This window comes from Equus asinus, chromosome X (assembly GCF_041296235.1).
Source record: "Equus asinus isolate D_3611 breed Donkey chromosome X, EquAss-T2T_v2, whole genome shotgun sequence".
Taxonomy (NCBI): Eukaryota; Metazoa; Chordata; class Mammalia; order Perissodactyla; family Equidae; genus Equus; species Equus asinus.
The window spans coordinates 134085138-134109068 of NC_091820.1; the positions used below are offsets into that span (position 1 = coordinate 134085138).

The window sequence follows — 23931 nt, forward strand, 5'->3', positions numbered from 1 at the left end:
TTTTTATAGTTCTTCACAGCTCCATAAGAATGAGGAAACCGAGGTGCAGAAAAGTTAAGTGGCTTACCCAAGGTCACTTAGGTCAGGGCAGGTAAAAGCCAGATGGAGACCAGAGCTGCTGGGCTGACTCACATGGTTGTTGTAAGGATCAGGTCAAACAACCCAGGAGACCTTGCTTTGAAATCTGTAAAGTGCTGTACAAATTCAAGGTATTATCATTATTATAATTATAGTAAAGAAAGAAATAGCAACTTATGGCTTAGAGAGATTAACTATAAAAATATTAGAATTAGAAAAAAAAGGAATTACTAAATCATATACATTAGCCACAATGAAATAAAAGAAAAAAAATGAACCTCAAAACTTAAATTATTTTGCTACTTTTATTAAAAAGAAATACTATGGTACAATAGCCTCCTAGCACATTAGTCTGCAATGAAATTATACTACTGATTTGTAGATGGCATTAGAAGCAAACTGAGGCAACTTTGCATTTCCTGAAGTAATGAGAGGCAAAAAGCTTAAATAAAGGAGTGCTGTTAGTCATGAGCCACAAAGCAAACATGTAATTTATGCCTGAAAATACTTGGAAAATTCATTTCCTTGATGATGGAGAAATTGTGATTACTTAGAAAATAATGGCTGCAGAAGTTACCTTTAAGAATCAACCAATTCTCTGGAACAGGAAGTAAAGAACTGGCCAAACTGAAAGAAGCCTATAATTGATTGAAATGGCTAAATTTTACTTTTTCTATGTTTATGATGTACAATCAAGACTGCTAAGAATTCCTTGCTCCTTAATAGGGTTACCGATACTCTGGAGGGTGAAAAAGAACATTTTGTGAATCAGAAGTTGCTGTGGTGTGTAATGAGAGCACATTGTGTAGGTGTATGTAAATGTATTTAAGGCCCCATTGGGTTTTCTATCCAGTGCATCTCATATCTGCAGCTTGAGAAATTTACAAACTGATTGATAGTTACCCACCTCCAGTGGTGGGACAGCAGAGAGTGGACTCTGGTGACCTGGCCTGTACTGTTAATTATTTGGAGATTGTTGAATGGTGGAATTCTTGAGGCTGTGTGTCTGTGTGTCCTCCATGTCTAACCCTGCCTCATGAGTGTTTTGAATTTACCAGTATATGTCTTACGAATGGCCATGGTAATTCCTACTTATAGCCACAGCTCGGCTGTTATGCAAAGCATATGGATCTTCCTTCAATCAGCAACTCAGAAAGTGTCGCCAGTGAACTCAACCTTGAACTGTCTGCTCTGCAGTTCTGGTTCAAGTCCCTCTGAGACAATTGCTCTGTGGGGAAGCTAGTCTAAGGGAGTTGACATCCTTCCATTCCTCCAGGTTATCCCAGCTCCACGCCCTATCATTAATGCACAGGAAAGCCCCACCCTTGGAGCTGTTAGCCTAGCCCCCTAACTCCGCATGCAGTCACGCCTGCGCTGAGGTAGCCGTCAGTGCAATGCTCTTGCTTTTCAGTCATCATAAGGAAAAGCCATGTGAAGAACATCTTTGCATCTATTGTAAAATTGGTGCTGAAAAAATTGCTTTCTTGTTCAAAGGTTCTTGTAACTGAACCAATGAGAGGAATTCCTTTTCACATTTTAGTATCTGGCAAACATTTGTCTCATTTAATGAATTAGGATATGCTTCTTTCCATCAAACAAAGGGAATTCTATAAGCTATGAGCTTTTCCTTTTTCCCTTAGCTACCAAGAAGCTCAAAGTTCAATTTAATGTTCAGTCACAGCAACCAAATGAGCTTGACTTTTGCTTTTCTATGTATGTACCTTTTAATACATGTTATTGCAAATCCTTTATTTTGATATAGGTAGGGTATGAATTATAATTTGATTCTGTTCAATTTATCAAAAATATATTGAGTGCCTAATGTGCACCAGACATGGTGTTAATAAGTCTGGAGGATATAAAGGTGAATAAAGGGTGGTCTCTGACCTTTAAGAGCTCATAGTTTTATGAAGGCAAAGAAATCATAACTGTAGTATACCCTGTGTAGTAGCAGGCTGATTTTCTAGAGTTATTCAGAGAACTCTCAATTTTCCTCTAATTTTATTTATCTAGGCACAGTTTTAGACATTGACCAATTTAGGAGTTCTCCTAATTTTAAGTATGTGTTAAAACCTAGAGATGGAAAAAAATTCTAAGCATGCATCAGAAACCCAGATCATTATAACAGTAGACATAAATGAAGAGCCATTAAAACCTAAGTTTCCCTCCATTGAAGAAAGGATGAGCATATTCCTTCTATTGACTGCTGAACAGGAACAGGAATGTGACTAGCTTGCTTGCAAGCAAATGGGCCTTGAGGTTCTTGGGTCCTGATGATGTTGGCCTGGAGAGAGTGAATGACTTCTCAGGGCTTTGAGGTGTTGTGGTCTTGTCGTCTCTGTGACATCTCGGGGCAAGGTTCTGATTCTGTCAAGCTCTGTTTCAACGAAAGGTCAATGAACTTTCAATGAAAGTTCAATAAATTGAACTTTATGCTTCCTGGTGGCTAAGGCGAACAGGAAAAACTCATAGGTTATAGAATTCTCTTTGTCTGATGGAAAGAAACATATCCTAATTCATTAAATGAAACAATGTAAACTTAAAGTATTTAAAATAGGAAAAGAAAGGGTGTTGTTTCCCCTTGTTGGGTTAGATCCTTGAAGATAACCAGGTATTAGTGTTCATTAGGCTATCATCTGACCCAAGAGGTAAGCTGTTTGAGGAGTGGAACAACCCGGCAAGTATTGAAAGCCTGCATCAAATTCTTACTGAGCCCTCAGCACAATGAAATCTCTTTGTTTTGAATTTAGGGATTGAATAGAGAGACTGGTTTTGGCTGGTGCCCAAATGGTTCATTGTGCAACTCCATTGAAGGAGACCACTATATACAAAGAGTTTATTCTTGTCTTAGCTGAAAAGTAATTTCTGCCATTAAAATTGACAAATCTAGGGACTTTCAGGGAATAAAAGTGATTTCTACCCATCTCTATCTATTAAATATGCCTTTCAAATGTACTTCTGAAAATGGAGCGATTATTCAGCTGAGGATTATATGGAATGTTAATTGTTTAATCACTACTTCAGCACCAAGGTTGCATGTGATGCAATGTAAGATGTTCTTGAGGATAAGAAAACTAAAATTGACATATATTTATTTGATTTCTAAAACTCCTCATCCCCAACAGAGCCCTCTTAGCATATATTTAGCATACTTTTCCTTAATCTTTGAAATCATATTTCCCTAACTGCCCTCATTTCTTTGGAAGTGTCTTGTATGATTTAACACATGATATGAGTTGAATACTGTATACAGTATGTGGAGATCATTCTAATACGAAAGCCAGGGTTTCCAGTTTGATGCCCTCTCTGGTTGTTCCTTTTTGTATCCTTTGCTGGCTCCTCTTCTTCTCCCAGTGCATTAAAGATTGGTGTTCTCCACGGTGCCCTCCTGAGCCCGATCTTCTCATTCTACATTTTCTTCCCCTGGATGATTTCATCCATGTCCGGCACTTCACCCTCCATTCATCTGCACACTCTCCCATCTCCACATACAGAGAAAGCACACAGCCATACAACCTAGGTTTAGAGTGGGAGACCAGACTTGGATAGGCACACTCTCTGTGTGTGCCAGGAGACTGGGCTATGTTAAACGCGTGTGAGAAATCTTAGGTGTTAAACATCTATCTTCAATGGAGGTTGTACCAATGGGGAGATGGTCACCCCTCCTGTGCATGGAGAGCATGCTAATGGCTCCTGGGACATGGAGGCTACTTAGGTTGGGTGTCTTCCTCATCCAGTGGTCCTGTTGCCACATAGCTCCATGGATGCTGGTGGCCTTGTTTCACTGCAACATCTTGGGCCAGGATAGTGCAACCTAGGCACAAAGAAGTCCTTTGTCCTTATGAATTCAACATCTTGTTTTGATAACACCTTTGGCAGGTAAAAGAGAATAATAAAAAGTCACTTTCTAAGATGAACAGCTGAGCTTTCATCAAAGTCATTTCCAACTATATAGCTATCCACCATTTTTTAGTTATGAAAGCTGCGCTTTCTATATTACAAAAACCTACACTGGAACTTATTTACTTTAAAACAATCACAGCCATTTAAATAAGATTAGTATACGTATCCTACTGGGGATGGTATAGCTGGTATGTTGATTGTCCGTAGAATGATTTAGTTGCCAACATTACTTTGAAAATCTGACTTTGTTTTGATTTACTTAAGCAATGGTTTAAATTCTTGAATAAATTTCTGTAAATCATTGAAAAGACACAGGAGAGCTTGAGTCACTGTTGATGAACAATTGTACCATTTCAAAGTAAACGAGTATGAATCATCAATATGTAAACACAGTTGCCCCCAGAATATGTAGGCAGACACCAGTAATTTATACAGTCCTTTGATTAAAAGGAATTAGATTCGCTTTAGTCATGTTAGCTCAATTAGATGTTGTTTAATCCCATGCCTTTTCTAAACTGAATGTAGTCATGATAGCACAATTTAACCGACTTCCTTATTCAATGGGCTAAGCCTTTTTCATGGTGTAATGTAGTGCAAAAGCTGACGTGTCAAGAGCAAACATAAGTCGAACATCCCATTTTAATTCCAATGATTGGTAAGCGGAAGTTGTTAATCATAATGGAGAATGTAACAGTTCAGCTCATCTGACATAAAATAAGTTGTTTTGCTAATAAAATTCATAAATGATGTAATTTCAGACTTTCTCCCGATGAGCATGTTTAAGGACAGGCCAGGGAGTATGCAAATGTTCATCGCACAGCTCATTCCAAGAGGCTCTTTCAATAGTGTTATTGATTTTTTTCTTACATAGCACATGGAAAGTATGAAATTATCTGGCAGCATGAGAATTTTAAAGAACCCTATATGTTAGTCTACTTAGAACATCTGTTTGAAACATTAACATTAGGAAACACAAACCTATTCATTCTCTCTCCTCCCACCCCCATCTTTTTGTTATTTTAGACAAACAAAGGTGATGCACTTGCCAACCGAGTCCAGAACACGCTGGGAAACTATGATGAAATGAAGGATTTGCTAACTAATCATTCTAATCAGAATCATCTAGTGGGAATCCCAAAGAATTCCATGCCCCAGACTCCCATCAACAAAAACGAACCAAGCTTTTTTGCAGAACAAAAGAACCGAATGATCCCACCTCACCAGGATAACACTCACGCCTCAGCACCAATGCCTCCACCTTCTGTCGTGATACTGAATTCAACTCTAATACACAGCAACAGGAAATCAAAACCTGACTGGCCACGAGATACTCATAATGCTAGCATTGTACCAGCCAGCCAGGCCGGTAGTCAGCCAAGCAAGATGCAGCCATCTACACAGGACCAGCCCCAAGCCAGACTGGAAGACTTCTTTGTCTACCCAGCTGAACAGCCTCAAGTTGGAGCACTTGAAGAGTCAAACCCATCTGCAAAGGAAGACAGTAATCTCAAGTCCAGTGGAGGGGATACATTCAAAGAAATCTTTCAATCCAACTCACCAGAAGAATCTGAATTTACAGTGCAAGCGCCGGGGTCTCCCCTAGTTGCTTCCTCTTTATTAGCTCCCAGCAGTGGCCTTTCAGTTCAAAACTTCCCACCAGGGCTTTACTGCAAAACAAGCATGGGGCAGCAAAAACCAACTGCATATGTCAGACCCATGGATGGCCAGGACCAGGCACCGGACATCTCTCCAACGCTAAAACCTTCGATTGAATTCGAGAACAGCTTTGGGAATCTGTCCTTTGGATCACTCTTGGATGGAAAACCCAGTGCAGCCAGTTCAAAGACTAAACTGCCAAAGTTCACGATTCTCCAAACAAATGAAGTAAGTAATTTTAAAGTTTTGTTTGGTTTTGTTTCATTTTTTCAGTTTGCTGCTCTAACCTTTATAATCAAGGATTCACAAGCAGCTCTTATTTACCTTCTTGAGCCCTAGATGGGACTCTTCAAGGTCAGAGTCTGATTCTTCATCTTCTGTCGCTTGTGACTTGACTGATTAACACTCTGCAAATACAGTTAAATCTCCATAATTTTGAATGACCAAAGACAAGGTCAGTCTGAGTGAATGAAAAGTTGGAGTTATAAAATACTTTCAGACAATGCATTTGTAGTAACATTATGTACAAATTAATAACATAGGAGATTTTAATTGGTCATAAGCAGTATGAGGTCTGGGAAGAGATTGTGAGTCACCACTGGCCTTGACTATCCAATAACATTTCATAAACATAAAATATAGGCGTTCCTTAAGGTAGAAGAATGTACATGTGTGGTTTGCTGGAACTAGCAGCGGAAGGTATTCTTCAAGAATCTTAGTGTCTTGAGTGCTTGCAGGGCTGTTCCTTGGCAAGACCTTAATGTCACCTTCTGTCTCCCTCAATCTTCCCTTCTGCATCACCTTCTTCTACAAATACCTACGTAGCCCTCTTGTACTACCTTGATCCCTTCTGTCAAAGCCAAAGGCATTATGCTCAATCAAAATCCCACTGGGTTTAGAATGACTAAATGTCCTACCCGTCTCTGAAATCATTGCCTTGTAAAAGAGAAGTCCGGAGGGACCAAAGCCTCCCCCAAAGGAATGAATCGCTAATGATTGGATCCCAGGCCTTGTGGCCCCTGGGTGGGGGACATATTGGGTGCCCCTCACATACCGCCATGTAAACGGCTGCCTACTGCACCTCAAGCACTTGATTGGAAGAAGCCACTGCTTTTAGATTGGATTCCTGTTACTGGTGACTAAAGACACAGAGGAAGAAAGTAGGTTGAAATTCTTACTCAGTAGGAGTCACAGTCTGAATTGTTGCAGATTCCAAGTTAGTGGTGTCTGAATTAGAGAAGTCTGTCCATATGTCCCCTCTGGCTCTGCTTCCTTTATTCATACTCAGCAGATGTGGTGATTTCAGAGGACGATTGGAACACAAGGGAAGGGAGGACTGGGGTTACTGGTTGTAATTTCTGAATGCATGCTTTTAATATTGTTTGCTTTCTGAGGCAGTTTTGCTTTTTGTATCATCATTCATCAAATCTTGTCAAACTTTCTCCTAAATCTCTCTCCAATCCGTCACCTCTTCACCAGCACTGCCTTCGAAGCACCAGGAGCACCTCTCGCCTGGACCGCTGTGATAGCCCCTCCTATCTAGTCTCCCTTCTCTAGTCTCACCCTCTTCCAATCCATCCTCCATCCAGCCTGATCTAATGGCCAGATCTGACCATGTCACTCCCTGCTTTGGATTCTTCAGTGCCTTCTCATCACTTCCAGAAAAAAGCCCAGATTTCTTAGTCCCGCATACAAAGCTCTTCACTCTCTGATTTCATACTCCCTTTCTGACCTCATATTTCACTACTTCTTCATATGCAGATGAAATCCCAGCCATGTGGAGCTACCTGTGGCTCCCCGTCTTGTCATGCTTTATCACACTTCCTTGCTTTTGTGCCTGCCCCATCAGCCTAGAATGTCTTTCCCTACTCTCCCTCGTCTTCCTGGTGAAGTCCTCTTTCTCCTTCAAGTCTACTCAATTGTCACTTTCTCTGTGAAAGCTTCCCTGATTCCATCAGGTTTCACTACAAACTGCTTCCTCTGGGCTCCCCGTCACCTTATATACCCCTTGACTGGCACATATTTCATTGTATACCAGTTATCTGTTTATGTGTCTGTCTCCTCTATTAGACTGTGAGCTCCTGGAGAGCAAGGAATGTCTCATTCTTCTCTGTATCCCAACTGCCTAGCAAATGCCTGGCACATAGTAGATACTCAATAAATGTTTGTTGAATGAATGAATTTCAAAAATGGTTATTTGATTACATTTTCTAAGCCTTAATGTTAGTCAAATAATGTGAACCAAAGTAAACAATTGCTAGGAAATCCATCCTCAATTACATTTCTTTAACTGTACTCTGTCTGCCAGTGTCTTATTCTGCCCTGCTCCTGTACAATCCTAATCCTAATTTACGCTGGATGATTTAACACACGATTGTAATACTTAAAAACCAAAAAGAAGCCTGCTTTGAACAAGGAGTATAATGGGAGGTTGGGGTATCTGCTGTTGTTCCCTCCTTGCATGGCGGTGCCGTCACTCAGGACTGGTCTGGAAATGGCCCATCAAGAGGTCCGTCAGCTTCTGTCCATACCTCATTAGCAGAGTGACAGGTCACAGACTCATTGAGGTCCAGCCCATTGTAATCCTCTCTCTTATATATTCACAACATGTCTGACTCAGATTCCGAAACAACTTTATGCTTTCACTCAGTGCTCTGGCTCACCAGTGAGAGGTACATTTCCAAAGAGAGTCTGAGCAGTCATCAGCTCCAGAGATGATGCTCCAAGGAGCAGCCTGTATGCACATAGCCTTTGGTGACGGTACAAAGAGACTTTGGTACAACCTTGTATGAAAAATGGGTCAGATGCAATAAAATCATGATAAGAGATCATTGAAAAAAGTACCTATTTTAAAATATAGGTCTCAAAGAAAGATTTGAAAGAGGACTAGAGAGAAGCTTAGGGCCCTAAAGTCAGGAGAATAGGGTAATATGAAGCGTAATGTGAAAACCAAAAATAAGAGGAAAGGAAATGAGAGGTTAGACAGCCTAACAGAGAACTTAGAAGATTGTAGATTAAACGTGGGCATAAATATAGACAGGGTGGAGTATCATGGCGCTTTGAACCTACTGGAATTTATGCAGCTGAAACTCTGACCAAGTCTGGAAATTCACCCTATTAAATCTTGATGCACTTTTCAAAAGCACTTAGCATTAGAATTCAGCCCGAGTCCCTGGCGCCAAGAGTTCCAGAGAACCAGGCATTGGGTTCTGGGTCCCTAGTCAAAGTAGCCATCTTCCATGAGTGGTAGCATTTCTTTGAGTCATTACTATAAAGCTTGTCAATAGAGCAATCACAGGATTTCTTTGAGTATTCCCAACTCTCTCCCTGGCTCTAGTGACAGGAGGCTGGCATGTTAGTGAAGTGCATTTGGAAGGCGTTGGGGGTTGAATGACTGGAAAACAGACAGCATACTAAGGTATACAGATAAACAGATAGGATGTTATTTGTGAGTTGAGAGATCATAAATTGTCATTGACGTGAAATGTGCACTTGTGTGCACCCATGTTTGTTTACCTGTCTATGCTTCTGTAAACAGTGGGGAAACTTTATTTCCTGTCCTTGAAACATTTCCTTGCTTTTTAGAATTTCTGTATCTGTAATAAGGATACTAGAAGTCTAACCAACTTTATTGCAAAATGTCAGCTTTTCAATTGAAGCATGATTTTTAAACAAATAATTTATTTAAAAACTTTTTTACAGAAATCTATTACAGAATCTACTAACATTCCAGGCAACCAGAAAAAAACAAACCAAACTGATGTGTTCTTATAGTTGAGCTTAGAAGAATTCTCCGAGAACTGCATCTGAAAACAGTAAAAGACCTATTTATATCAAGTGAGGGTTGCTTGCAGATGGGGTTTTATTAGGAAATGAATTTGTTAATAAATGTAGCTTTATGTATAATTTCATTACAGATGTTTTTGTTTATTTTTTCATTAGAATAAAAATCTTCCAGTGTAGATAGCTTTGTATTTTGGTGCAATTTGTTATTAGTATTGTTTAGGAAGTAAATGATTGCGTGCAAATGAAAGGATCAATGACATGTGTTAAGTTTTTCCATCCTAGGTCAATAAGCTTTCATAAGTGCAATACTAATGTGTGGTGTGACATCACCATTGAGGGTCATTTGCTTTACAAGCTGTTCTTGACTGTGACCTAAGGCTGAGGTTCCAAATTGGGAGTCTCTTAGAAAAGTTTAATGGAGTTGATATGAATGATGGGATTTGGCTTTAGCTTATTTGAGTGGCTACCTTTGTCAGCCAGCTGAAAAGTTACTGTGCACATTCGTGATTGGGCCTGTCTTGTTTTCTATCCTATGCAGTGAATGCTGTGGGTGTAATTGGCTTTATATATTATAAGGTAGATAGGAAGCTCGGGTCTCTTGTGTGAGAACTGCAGAGAATGCTGGCAACTTCTCATTCATGTGCTGGATGTGCCTGGGCAGCTACGTGGAAACCGTAGAGGCAGCTCCTTCAAAGAATGGAAGGTCTTCCTGCTGCTGTGTGCAACCCATGCAAGCATTTTTTACTTGGTGTACATCACGAGTTTATTATTTTTTTGTCCATTCTTATGGAAATAAAATAGTATCCAGTCTAAGGCTGTAACTGGTCTAATTCCCACCCCTTCGAGAATGAATACAGACACCTCTGAAAATTCTCGCACCTTCAGGGTGCCGGCAGAGACCTTGACCTTAGCATTTATTCCGTAGAAGTGTAGGAACCAGAAAGCTTTGTCTATCCTCTGCCAGTCCATCACCTAATGGTTACGTTTTGTTTGTGCTTTTTGACTAACTCTTCCAACTCCTTGGTCTCACTGGTATTAAGATTTGTTTTCTTTATCTCCCCTCTTCATTTCCCCCTAATTTTAGTGTCTCCCTAAGCTGAATGAAGTGGCCCCAACTGAACATCTGAAAAGGATAGTGAGTAATGCAAGTAGAAGAGCCTTGCATTCTTTGTGATGGAGAGGTCGGAGATGCTAGGAGAGGATTCAGTTAAGATTGCCTTCTTTTGGTGATTGGGAAAGGTGTCTTGGGGAGGGGTGGCTGAGACCGTGCTCACAATCATAGGGCTGCTTCACTAGACACTGACACGTACGAGTAACCCTGGAAGCTTTCACAGAGATAGAATGCAAGATAGATTTTCAACTGGACCTTGAATACTGGGTGGAATTACAGTAGGTGAAGAGGGAACTGGAGGGCATTTCCTATGTGTGCAAATCAGTGATATTTGGAAAGAATGGCTAGTACAAAAAGAGGGAGTTGAAAACATGCAAGGTATATTGTGGGGATAGACCAGATTGTCTGCAGCTGTGGATTTGTAGGACCGAAGTGAGATAGGGCTCAAAGCCAGGCACTTAAGTGTCTTGAATGCCTAGGCAATGTGGCAGCCAGATTGTGATGATGAACTTGAAACTTCGCTTTCCCAATGGCTTCATGGGTCGTGACCTAGGAACTCTCTCAAGCCAATTGCTCTCACCAATTCAAGCAGTAATTTCTGAGTTCCTGTGTTCTTTTCTCCCTTATAAGAAAGCACATCTCATTTCTTGCCCTGTAGGCATCAGATTTTCCTTGACATGCTTTTCCAAGGTTCCTTCTAAAGTAGCGCTGAAATGGTTGTTCTAAACTGTGTTCTCCTTCCTTACGAGTCCCTGTCCCTCAGTAGCCCTTTTCCCTCCATTTCTCATTAGTGCTGGTCAAACTCAGGAATAGATCTCAACTTTGGCTTAGTAAAGATTACGCAAATGCATGATTTTTTTTTTTTTGCTTCTTATTTCCTCAAGTCCTGTTCTTTTGCATATATATTTTCTTTTCTAAGGCTGTGTGTAAGTGATTCTACCCATTAGCATCCTGGAACAACGTCAGCTATTTCAACATTCTATCTATTAAATGAATTACACTATTTGGTTTCAGCACAACTGTCTTGGTGTTCTGTGCTTTTAAATCCCTTGTCACTTTTAACATTTTTTGGTTGGAAAGAAGCCAAAGGACTGATTTATTCTTATTCTGTTAAAAAATACCTCTTCAATTCTTGTACTCTGCAAATTTAAATCATCATTAATAGTGATATGTTTTAAAACATCACTATTTATTAATAATTGTAGTGATTCTTTATGAGATAGCTGAAAGTAAATCTTCTGTGAGGGAACGTGTGATGTATTACAGAGTCGTATGCAGAGTTTGGACGAAGTCTACTGAGATGTGGCTTCCAGTTGACCTGGACTTGCTTTGTGAACTCGAGAAGGTGCTTTTGCATGAGGAGTTAAGACTAGCTCAGTGAGGTTTCTTCCAGCTGTAAATCTCTGAGGGTGTACTAGTCCTTTGTGGATAAGGCAAGCCCACCTTGTTTGCAAAGTCACTTCAGCCATGCCTTCCCTCGCCCATACCCTCCCAGAGTGTGGGCTTTAGAGCAGCATGGAGGGGTGCGAGCCCTGCCTGCTGTGCACTTCTCACTATCACCCTTCAGAACAGTTGGGGAATTTTTAAGACTAGGGGCAAACTAGAATTGCATCTTCTTTAGGCATTGGTTACCAATTCAGCCTCGAGTGTTATTATATTTCAACTCATTTCTAAAAAGATAAACAACTATATGCTGCATTTCACTGGAAAACACCAAGCTGTGAACTCAGGAAATAGCCTCCTAATCCTTTTGTCACCACCCACTAACATAGTGAAAGATGGAGAACTTCTATTTTCACATTACTTCTAGGAAAATATTTTGACAGATTCAGTATGCAGTAAAGTGATAAGCTTTTGTTACGTGCGTTCCAAATCATCCTGTTATCACTGGATATATCGATTAGCTTAGTACATTCTGAGCCAGTCATAAAAAACAGACTGCTCACATTCTGCGTTAAAGAATAAGAAAAATTGACAGGTAGATAACCATATTGATTCAACCCAATCGTGAATGCAAAGGGCTTTAGAGAGGAGTTATAAAACTCTTTATGGCTGTTGTAAGTCTTGTTAGTATTTTTTTAATTGGTGTGAAAGCAAATAATCTTTAATTAACTATCTTTTTAGAAAGTACTATACTTTGGATACCAAATAGAATTTATAGTATAGATAACAATAACCAAAACCTTTATACTTTATAGTTTACAAATGTTTTTGCATACATTATCTTATTTTTTCCAGCTTTATTGAGGTATAATTGACAAATAACAGTTGTATATATTCAAGGGCTACAATGTGATGTTTCGATATAGATATATATTGTGAAACAATCTTCAAAATCAAGCTAATTAACATATCTACCACGTCATATAGCTGCCATTTTTTTGTGTGTGTGGCGAGAATACTTAAGATCTGCCGTCTTAGCAAATTTCAGGTATGTTATACAGTATTGTTAACTACAGTCACATTGCTGTATATTAGATCTCCGGAACTCATTCATCTTGTGTAACTGAAACTTTGTACCCCTTGACCAGCACCTCCCCATTTCCCTCTCTCCGTAGCCATCTTGTTTTGATTCAGTTCTAACTGGGTCTGGGATTATTATCATTCTCTTTTCATAGATGTAAAAACTATGAGAAACTCAGAGAGACTAAGAGTCACTTGCCTAAAGTCACACAGCCAGCAAGTGGCGATGCTGGGACTAGAACCCAGGTCTTCAGTGCCATGTCCACATTAGCATTTGGTGTATAGTGTGCTACTGTATATGTATGGGTTAATTTTCTAAAAGCAGCTCCTCTACTGGCACATAAGGGGCAAGAGAATAATGAGCTGAATCCAGCTTAAGTTGAAATTCCCTTGTTGGGTTCATATTTCAAAAGTCTGGGGCCAAACATGCCGAAAGAGCAATTTTTCTTGTGGTATTAAACAGGTTATAGTCATGTGTTTTTCATTTACAAAAATGGTGAGAAGTAGTGTTTTTGCAATATTCTGAAATGAGTAACATATGACACAACTTGTTAGAGGACCTTTTCTTGGTTCATAAAGTTTCCGAGTTTTTGTCTATTTGGTAGGATGATTTTAGCAGAATGCTCAGACAACATTGCTAAAATCTGGATTTCTGTGGCCGAAACACAACCACCCTCAAGATAAACCTTAGATGTGAATGAGAGGTCAGTAAAAGTGGGCATGTAAATAATTGCTATAGGAGGAGTAAAACTTCTCTCAAATGTTTCAGCCCCCCAAGAAGGTTAATTTTAAAACCTTATGGATCATCAAATTATAAGAGTAGCTGGCTAGGAGCAGGCAGGATCTCTGGCTTTTTTTCACAGATACTAGATGGGTGAGTCTCCCTGTACCTCAGCAAAAGAATGCAGGTAATCCCTAGACTCTTCCTTAGGACATTACTGTAAGAATGAATGAACTGAATGGTGGTTAATGGTCTTTCAAAAATTTTCAAGTTTCAAAATGGGAGATATATTAGTGTTCTGTAGATGCCATAATGAAGTATCATAAGCTGGCTGGCTGAAAACAGAAACGTATTCTCCCACAAGTTATGGAAGCTAGAAATTAAACAGGTGTCAGCAGGGCTGAGCTCCCTCCAATCACTCTAGGGGAGAATATTTTCTTGCCTCTTCATAGCTTCTGGTGGGCCCAGGCATTCCTTGGCTTGTGGCAGCATCGCTCCAGTTTATGCCTTCATCTTCACATGGCCTGCTTCCCTGTCTCTTGTGTCCTCTCCTTTTCTTATAAGACTTAGGGCCCCCTCTATATCCAATATGATTTCATGCCTCGATCTTTGATTACATCTGCAAAGACCATATTTCCAAATAAAGTCACATTCTGAGGTTCTGGGGAGGCATGAACTTTAGGGTGACACTGTTCAAATCACTATGAGAGAGATCGTTCTGCACACTTCCCAGACTGGGGATGGAGGGAGGTTAGTCAGTGTTCATTTTGAAAAACCTAAGTTAGTCCGTAGAAGAGAGATGGGCTTCCCTGTCTCAGAACTGACTTCAGATTTAGTCCACAATGGTTCTGAGCCAAATTCTCTTTAAGCTCTTCAATTTGACTGCACCTATGTGAAAGATAATTGCTATGGATAAACTGCGTAAATACAATTGTGCAAAACTGATTTCTGAAAATCTTTTAGCATAGTAAGTATAAAGTTTTTTTTACAATTAAATAATAGAGAAAAAAACATTTGTCAGTGCAGTTGACTTGATTATAGCTAGAGCTTAGGTGGGCAAACCTTTTCTGTAAAGCAAATATTTTCAACTTTGTGGGCCATGCAGTGTGTGGCAAGTACTCGACTCTGCCATTGTAGGATGAGAACAGTCATAGACAATACATAAACAAGTGGGCATGGCTGTGTGCCAATAATTGTATATATGAATACTGAAACTTAAATATTACATATTTCCATGTGTCGCAAAATATTCTTCTTTTGATTTCTTCCAACCATCTTACAGTGTAAAAAACATTCTTAGCCTGTGAGCCATACAAAAACAGGCAGTGGGCTGAATTTGACTTGCAAAACTTAGTGTGCTGACCTCTGGGCTAGATATAGACAAAGCTTCAGACAGTGAAAACCGTTTGACTTGCTCTTCCTGTCATCAATAGAAAGGTGGTTTTGAGTAGAGAAAGTAGGAAGGTCAGCCTTGCAACTTGTAGAGAGCAGAATCTTAGAGTCAGGAGAGGCGTCTGTAGTCAAGGTAGGACTGGCCAGTGGAGTAGAGGCTCCCTCAGACCTAAAGACAGGTGGCTAAGAAGGCTTTGTACCCAGGATTAGAAATACTCTTCAACACCACAAGTCACACCTCCATTCCTGAGGGTCTTTTTCCTTAGCGACACATGAGGCGAAGGTCATTTTGTCTTTTGTTTTCTTAGAATTGGAATGCCTGAGCCACCAGGCTAGGGAATAATTTGCATGCCCAGACTTGGGCTCAGAATCACAGGATGCAAAGAGATGATCTCAGAGATAACCAGTAAAAGGACGTCAATCCTATAATTTTATCTAGGGAGAAGACGAACCTAGTCCAAATGCAATTAGGATTCTGGAATCCCTTATGAATCCGGAGGACTAAAGCATATATTTCACTTGGGTGTGGGGTGGTAGGGATTTCTACGATTCTAGGAATAGCAGGTCCTCTTGTGCAGCCTGTGACTTTGTGTTAAGTGGGGTGAAAGGACTGATGGTCTGTGGCAGCCCCTACAGACTCTTCATAGCTGATGTGCGGCAGTGTTTGTGTCTGTGTGTGCACATATGCATGTGCCAGTGTCCATGTGTCTCTCTGGAGGGCCTGAGAAAGTGGGTGGACTTCTGGGAGGAGAGGGCTAGAGAATGATGGCTTTCTTCATGAAGCTTTTTCCCAGCCTCCAGGGCAGTATCTAAGTTTTGAGGCAACTTAGAATGAAGGAGTGGTAGGAGAAAGGATCTATTTCTGTAAGCCTTTAAAGATGAAATGAGGTTGAGCTAACGCTTCAAGAAGCTAAAATACTTGGGTTGATGGAAGAAAGGAGGTCGTATGTTAGCCAGATGAAATGGACTGCATAAAGCCTTGGAAGTTGGTGGCATTTCAAGGGCCATGCTTCCTGTGATATAAGGGTGTCCTGATAGCTCACTACTTAAAGTGTGTATCATAAACTGTTATGCTGTGTTGCAATTTCATTAAATAGGTTGGTGTTGGGAAAAGTAGCTGCCATCTTGTATAGTCTCAGGGCCACCTTTCATACAGACTACAATGTGAACGGTGACCCTTGAAGCTGGTTAAGGAGATGGCCCTGGCTTTAGAGCAAACCTGCTCTTTTACCTTTCTCTGTCTGTCAGCATCTCCTGTTCATCCAGGTCTTGATGCAAACTTACTGGGGAAGCTAGCTTCCTCTAGGACATCCAGAAATGGGCTCCCAGGCACCTGCTGGAGATGCAGACCAGGGTGCTCACCCTGAGTGGAGTCTCGCCATGTGATCTCTCCTGTGTGTTGAGACACCCAAACTGTCTCTCTGCATCTTTACTTTATTTTCTTGAACAAATGGGGCCTTCAGATCCTTGGGAAGATGGGAAGATCTAACATCCCTTCCCAGGCAAGATTGATGGGTAAAAAGAACTCACATCAGAGAGTTCAGTCAGAATCCACAATCCACCCATAAGAAGTCTCAAATAAAATGGTCTTGTTAGATATTTGAATGCAACATTTGGCCCAGGGACAAACTTAAAAAAAAAAAACAAAACAGTGTTGCGGCTGGCCCAGTGGCATAGTGGTTGGGTTTGCATGCTCCGCTGCAGTGGCCTAGGGTCCACGGGTTCGGATCCTGGGCACAGACCTACACATTGCTCATTGAGCCGTGCTGTGGAGGTGTCCCACATACAAAATAGAGGAAGATTCACATAGATGTTAGCTCAGTGACAATCTTCCTCAAGCAAAATGAGGAAGATTGGCAACAGATGTTAGCTTAGGGCCAATTCTCCTCACCAGAAAAACCCCATAATAGTAACAACAAAAAACAGTGTACCATTTTCACTTGTTCACAGAGTCTGATTTTATGAATTGTGATGTTTTAAATCTGAAAATATTATCATTTGCATTATTGGAAAGATCTGTTGTTGGAAAGATCTTCTTGTATCCATTCATTTTATTTACTCATTCATTCAACATACTTTTATTGAGCACCCATTGTGTGCCAGGCAGTGTGCTAGGAGCCGGAAGACTGAGATGATGATGATGCACTGCCTTGTCTTAAGCAGCTTAAGTTGGGATATATGGACACAAAACCAAAAAAAAAATCGCAGTGAAATATAATAGACAGTTTTTCAGGATTTTGTGGGGGCAGAGAGAATGACTAAGAGTAAAGTATTCAGGAATGCTTCTTCAAGGAGGTAGTAACTTGTGTGCTAGCTGTTGAACTTGTGATCGGAAGTTTTTTGGTGAAGAAGTGGCAGTATGGCATTTCCTACAATATAAACCCACATCGGGTGGTAAATGGGCCTGGTGACTCCTGGGATTAATGAGACACAAAAGAATCATATGTGTTGCGGGAGTTAGAAGGGGTGATTGATTGGGAAGATGGGGTCTTGGTGTTAGCTCTAGGTGATGAGGAGCCTTTTAATGCTATAAGTACGGTAGATAGTGTTTTAGGAAAGTCATGTTGGAGGAAGGATTGGCTGGGGTCTGGGGGCAGGGAGTAGCAGGCATGATAGGGCTGGTGAGATTTGAGGCAGAAAGCGCATTGAGCAGGCTATTAAACTATTCTAGGCCAGAAATGCCAGCAATTTGAATTAGGGTCATTTTTGAGATAGATTTTTAAGGTTGATTTGACAAGATTCAGTGATTAATTAGGTGGGCCGTTGAGAGGAAGCCAACAGAGAGAATCAAAAATGACTGTAAGATTTCTAGCTTGGGCAACTGGTGGATGGTTACACGATTGTCCAAGATTCTTTTCTTTGACACCGAAATCTTCACAAAGCAAATAAATTTCTTCTTCTATCTCTTTTATTGTCATGCTGTTATGATACTATAGGCTTTGACTGTCATGATCTTTGAATAATGCTTGCACAGTGCTTCTTGTGCAAAGCTTTGTACAAAAAATCATGATTATTTTCTTATGCTTCAATGAAGGATTTATTTCCCATAAATGGCCTTTTTGGTTCGCTACTTAAAAATTAATATCTTAACTCAGAACGATGTTATAGCACTTTAGAGAACATGGGAAAATATGCTGAACACTTTCTTAGAAATCGCAGAAGTGGAAGTGACAATTTCCCATAAGTTATGGAGCATATTAAATATTAAATTTATGTTTTATATTTTGCAGTTTTTGGAAGTCAAATGAACACATTTCTAGTTGAATTTCTCTGGTATTGATAGCTGTTGACGTTGCTATGATCCTTTCTGATTCTTTTTCCTTTAGACTCAAACTGTCTACATGGGAAACATGTTTACAATGGAGAGTTGGGGTAACGTCTCGCAGCACCATTCTCCTCCTCACCATGGCATAATCTTCAGTGAGAAATTGCATCCTTTGGTTTTGGTGGACTTGGAGTAGAGTTGTTATGACTGGCTATCTATATAAATTCCTACCTCAAAAGCTATTCTGCTCTGCTTCCTTGCCTTTATTTGGTGGACATGGTCATTACTTTTCAGTCAAGGTCATGAATTTCTGGTGGTGGAAGCAGGATAAAGGAGTGGAACTGATTTTACAACATTTTTGCACTCCATAGTTACTAGGATTGAAATTGTTTTTCAAATATAGGAAAATTAATCATAATATATTTCCTTGATTTTACTTATCCACTCCTCTTCTGTTCTCAACTGTTTGAAATGCTCTAACTCCTGTGTATTTCCTTATTTTGAAATTATCCTAAACACAGAGACTTTGGGAGCTGAGAGCCTCACCACACCTAGTTAGAGAGCTGAGCCTTCAGCTCTAGATTCATAACTCTGGACATTAAGTTACAACAAAGAAGTGATCAGCATCTTCAAGAACAGTGGTACAATTTATAGAATTAGATAATCTTGATGCTCGAAGGACTCTGCAAAGCTGGCTTAATAGAAACACATTAGTCTGCTAATAGGCTGCACGTTCCTCACTCAGGAATGGAAGTCCTGAAAGGCCACAGGTGAAACCTTCGTCTGAGAGCACTTGCATCAAAAGTAACCAAGTGCAACATGGAACCTTGCCACTTTCCACAACTCAAAATACACCTAAAATTTCCTTAGTTGAGATGCTCCAGTAAATATATTAGCCATGTGAAAAAACAACATCTAGCTTCTATATTTTGACTTATGAAGGAAAAGGACTCCCTTCCACATAAATATGTTCGTTTCACCTTCTGGGAGGAAAAGAAAGGAAATTGCAGCTGCAGTGTGTTATTGCATCTCCCTGAAATTAGCCTTTAGAGTGTGGGAAGATTGAAAGATTGAAGGCCAATGCCTTCTATACACACAAAACCAAAAGAGGCACTCTCTGCCTTCGCTTCAGCACTGGCTCAACTCTTAAATAGGATTAGTCAAAATCGATGTTTAAAATTTCAGTGTATTAATATCAATGCTTTGGAATGTTAAAATACATATTGGGTCGGGAATAAATTACTGACAAAATACTAGATCTCGTTTGTGAATTTTAATTGGGACATAGTTCATTATGAGATTTTCATAGGCAGACAGAAATATATATTTTTCTAAACTGTGTAACAATATACACATAAAAGCTATGTAATCAAACAAGCAATAACTGTACTTGATCACTGCTGAGAAAAGATTACTGTTAATTTTTGTAAATGGCAATCTGACAGTAAAGTCAAAGCAGTATGGGAAAAAAAGATTTCACTAATAGAAGTTTAAAAATTGTGTCTTCATAAATCAAGAGGATTTAGTACTTAGAGCTAGAAATAACAGTGCTGTGCTTCCTGTTTTGAATAAACCATTAGACATTTTTGTCTTTGCATTCCTATTTAATCTGTACAGCATTATTTATTCTAATAATTAGTGTTAACTTTCTCGACAGTAGGCAATATAATTACCTTTAAAATTTAAATGGGATAAAAATGCCTTGAGAACATGGTTTAGGAAAACTCTTAATATTTATTTTCAATTGCCTCTTTAATTATTCATTTATGTAGTATTAAAAAAAAGAATCTTGAAAATGGAAGGCCACTGACAGAATTACATCTCAGATGAATGGCCTCAGTTTTTCAGTTGGTTGGGTAACATCCTGGACTACTAAGGCATTAGTGATGCCGAATGGAAGCTCCACTACCCATTCGCCTTGCCAATGTAAATACATTTCAGTTCCAACAGCCCACACTGCTTTTTCTTATTCTGATTCTGCTTAAAATAAATTTCCATCATTTTCCCTGTCCCCCTTCCTTCACAGGTATGTAAAATCCGAAGGTTATAGGTCACTGAATTATAAGCCTTAACACCTCCATTCACCAGGCAAGGAGGCAATTACTTTAACTTTGAAGATTCTCAGTGCCGTTTATGTGACTCTTGATTTCAAATACAAATATGAAGGTGATTATTTTCTTAACTATATAAATTAATTAGAAACTAATTTTTAAGCTTATTAAACCCTATAATTCTGAATAAGCATACTAGTTTCAAAGAAAATCAATGTTTCTAAAGATGGAAGGAATAAAACAAGCCTGTTCTGAGCCATTATGAAGAACAAAAGCAATCTACAGATTAGGTTGATAGTTATTCATTAATTTATTATGTATCGAGCACATCTACATGCATAATGTAGTCTCAGTCTTTATGGGGAATCCGAAAATGTTAGATGAAGAGATGACTGGATTTTTGCCAATTCCAGGCATGGTACCTGGCACAAAGTAGGTGCTCATAAACATGTGCTGAATAAGTAAATGAATCCCCTGAAGAACTGAAGAGTCTTATCTGAAGCAATTAGACAATAATCACAAGGAAGTGTGTATTCAGTTGTGTGATAACAAGGTGGAACCATAAGGGTATTTTATGCCTTTCTTTATGATGAGGACCCTGAGACGGGCCAGCAAACAAGGTCACGATTTGGGGAGGTGAGTCTTCTAAGATGACCGAGATTAGAAGCAAGAATTGTTTTGATAGGTGACAACCAGTCACTAAGTCAACTTTGACCTTTGTCAGGCACCTCTTACGTGCAGAGTACTGTACTGGGGTTTTGAGGGAGACACAGTTGGACAAGACTGTGCCCTTCATTCAAGAACCTTACCTCTAGCAAAGCAACTAAGATATGTACACAAGTAACAACAAAACAAGGTAAATTATCAGGGTCACAGGAGGCTGCAGGGTGCTACGGGAGCCCAGAGGAGGGAGAGATGCATCTGCCAGGCAGATCCAGGATGGGGCTAGCGAAGGATTGCCATCTGCACCAGGTCCTATGCAGCACTAGGATGAAATCATGGTGGTTCGTGATCTTTGGGGGCCTTAGACCTTTTTGAGAAGGTGATGAAACCTCTAGTTCCCTTCTTCAGAAAAATGTACAAATGGACACTCCCAAACAACTTTGTATACAATTGCTTAGACTTCCTGAAAACACTCTATGGACCCTCGAGGGAGTCCATAAACCCAAAATTGAGACCTTTGGTGGAGTGGAAAAAAATGGCTCTTGAAAAAGGTAGAGCTATATTTAAATTGCAGCTCCATCACCTCTAGCTTTGTGATTTGGACAAGTTTCTCTAGCCCTCAGAGCCCCAGTTTCCTCATCTATGAAACAAGGACAATAATACCTACTTCAGAGTATTGAAGCATAAAATGAATTGCCAGACATCCAACGATTATTTTGCCAGGTGCTCAGCACATTCTAATTTTCACGATAGCATGCGACTGTGTTTCTCTGAGAGCAGGGGAATTGGCTGCATAGCTAGGTTATTTTTCTAAGTGCTGTCTTTCCTCTATCCATTCCTAGCAATCAACAAACTATTTGTGTTTTAAAATAATCCCCAATAGGTAAAAGAGAATGAACATGTAGGGCAAAATTTACTGGGAAATATAATCCCGTGCTGGATTCCTAGGATAAGCAAATTCAAAAATGAGCCTAAATGTTCTATTTTGATGTAGTTGATCACAGCGTGCTAAAAGGTATACATATGTGCGTTCATCTCTGTATGTGTGTGAATAATAGAATGTTAAAATGGGGCTTTTGTGGTCTCTGTTTCGCCCTCCCCTCCGGAGGGCTTTGTGCTTCCCTACTCCTCAAGTACACCTGCAGACGTCTTCATGTATTTGCTCATGGCTTGTTTTGATTTGCTGATGGATTCCTCAAGATTTGGGTCTGAGCATCTATCCTCACACACAGAAACACACACACACGCACACAAACGTTTACATATATGCACATAAAAGCATGACTAACAACAGAACAAAAGCAGCAGGTGACAAATACATACTGTAGTTGTTGTATAAACTTGTAGCTTTACAAAGAGGATATTTATTAAAGAAATAAAAGGAGGGTGGTGATGAGTGGTTGGGTTTAAAAGTCAAAAGTTACTCAGCTGGTCATGGTACAGGTGACCCAAGTTGCCTTTGTATACTGTGAACATTTTGATTGCAGGGCGTAAATATATGTAATCCTAATTTTAAGAAAACTGGTGGAATAAATACTCATCACACAAACAAAAGCCCTTCCACACAGCTTTTCATCGCTTTGCGGGTATTTTCTCCAAAATAAAATAAGTAATTATTTGAAAGTACTTTTAGCATACACACCATGTGGGTTAAGCTTGTTCCCGACATCTACAATCCTTTGAATAGAAGGGCCAAACACCCCCTGCCACCATGGGCCCCAGCCAAGTGTCATGTGAATCTGGTCTCACAGGTTACATGGGAAAGAAAGAGCTGCCAGACTAGCCTGCTCCTAAGAAAGATGCAAAATGCAAGGTCTAGAGAAGAGCGACAAGGTCTTGTCCAAGACTAGACACCGCATAGGTATTTCATGTATGTTAGCGAATGGGTTGATGGAGGATGGATGGATGATGGTGGCATTTCAAGTAGGCCTAGCGATATAGCAAGATTAGAATCTTCATAATACCTCAAGGCATGCTTATTCACTTACGTGAAAATGGAAACTTTTTAAAAACAAGATCCTTGTGGTTGGTTTACAATAGTTAACACTCCACATTTTTAATCAAAATCTTATATAAAATGATCCTAACCTGTATTATTTGGGTGGTTTTCTTTTGAGGAAGATTAGCCCTGAGCTAACGTCTGCTGCCAATCCTCCTCTTTTTGCTGAGGAAGGCTGGCCCTGAGCTCACATCTGTGCCCATCTTCCTCTACTTTATATGTGGGATGCCTGCCACAACATGGCGTGCCAAGCGGTGCCATGTCCGCACCGGGGATCCGAACCGACGAACCCCGGGCCACCGAAGCGGAATGTGCGCAATTAACCGCTGTGCCACCAGGCTGTCCCCAGTGGGTGGTTTTTTTTCTTGTACTGAGAAATTCCAAAAAGTTGATGATTTGGATAGGTAGTAATTTCTAAACCCCATGTCTTTGGTAAAGTATATTGGAGAATTGTGTTGCTCAGGAAACGGCAGATATTCTTCTTCTCATTTTTGTTATCATTATTAGGACAATCGTTCTGGAGAGTCAGGAATGACACTGGCTATGTGTTTTGCTACACCACAACCTTGGCTGAGGTGAACTGAGCGGAGAGATCAGAAGAGAACTTTACCGTCATCTAGCTGATCAGACTTGTGGTCTTGGGTCTTCTCCTATTGGCCATATATACATTGAACAAGTCACATCTACTCTCTGAGCCCAGTATTTCTCAGCTCTGTCACAGGGAGAAGTAATCCCTGCTTTACTTTCCGTAAAAGGCTATATGAAAATATACTGAGGTCATGTATGTGCAAGTGCTGTGTAAACTGTAAAGTGCATTGTGCGTGCAAGATGAGAGCCTCCCAG

General features: G+C 40.0%; 1 protein-coding gene across 5 annotated transcripts in view; it reads left to right on the top strand.

Moving 5' to 3' along the window:
- Window positions 1-23931, top strand: part of AFF2 (ALF transcription elongation factor 2) — a 471106-nt gene that overhangs the window by 156721 nt on the left and 290454 nt on the right. For all 5 annotated transcript variants that reach the window (XM_044763573.2, XM_044763575.2, XM_044763574.2 and 2 more), the window contains one exon: window positions 5005-5865. In XM_044763573.2, the coding sequence (XP_044619508.1) occupies window positions 5005-5865 (861 nt within the window). The remainder of the gene's footprint in view (window positions 1-5004; window positions 5866-23931) is intronic.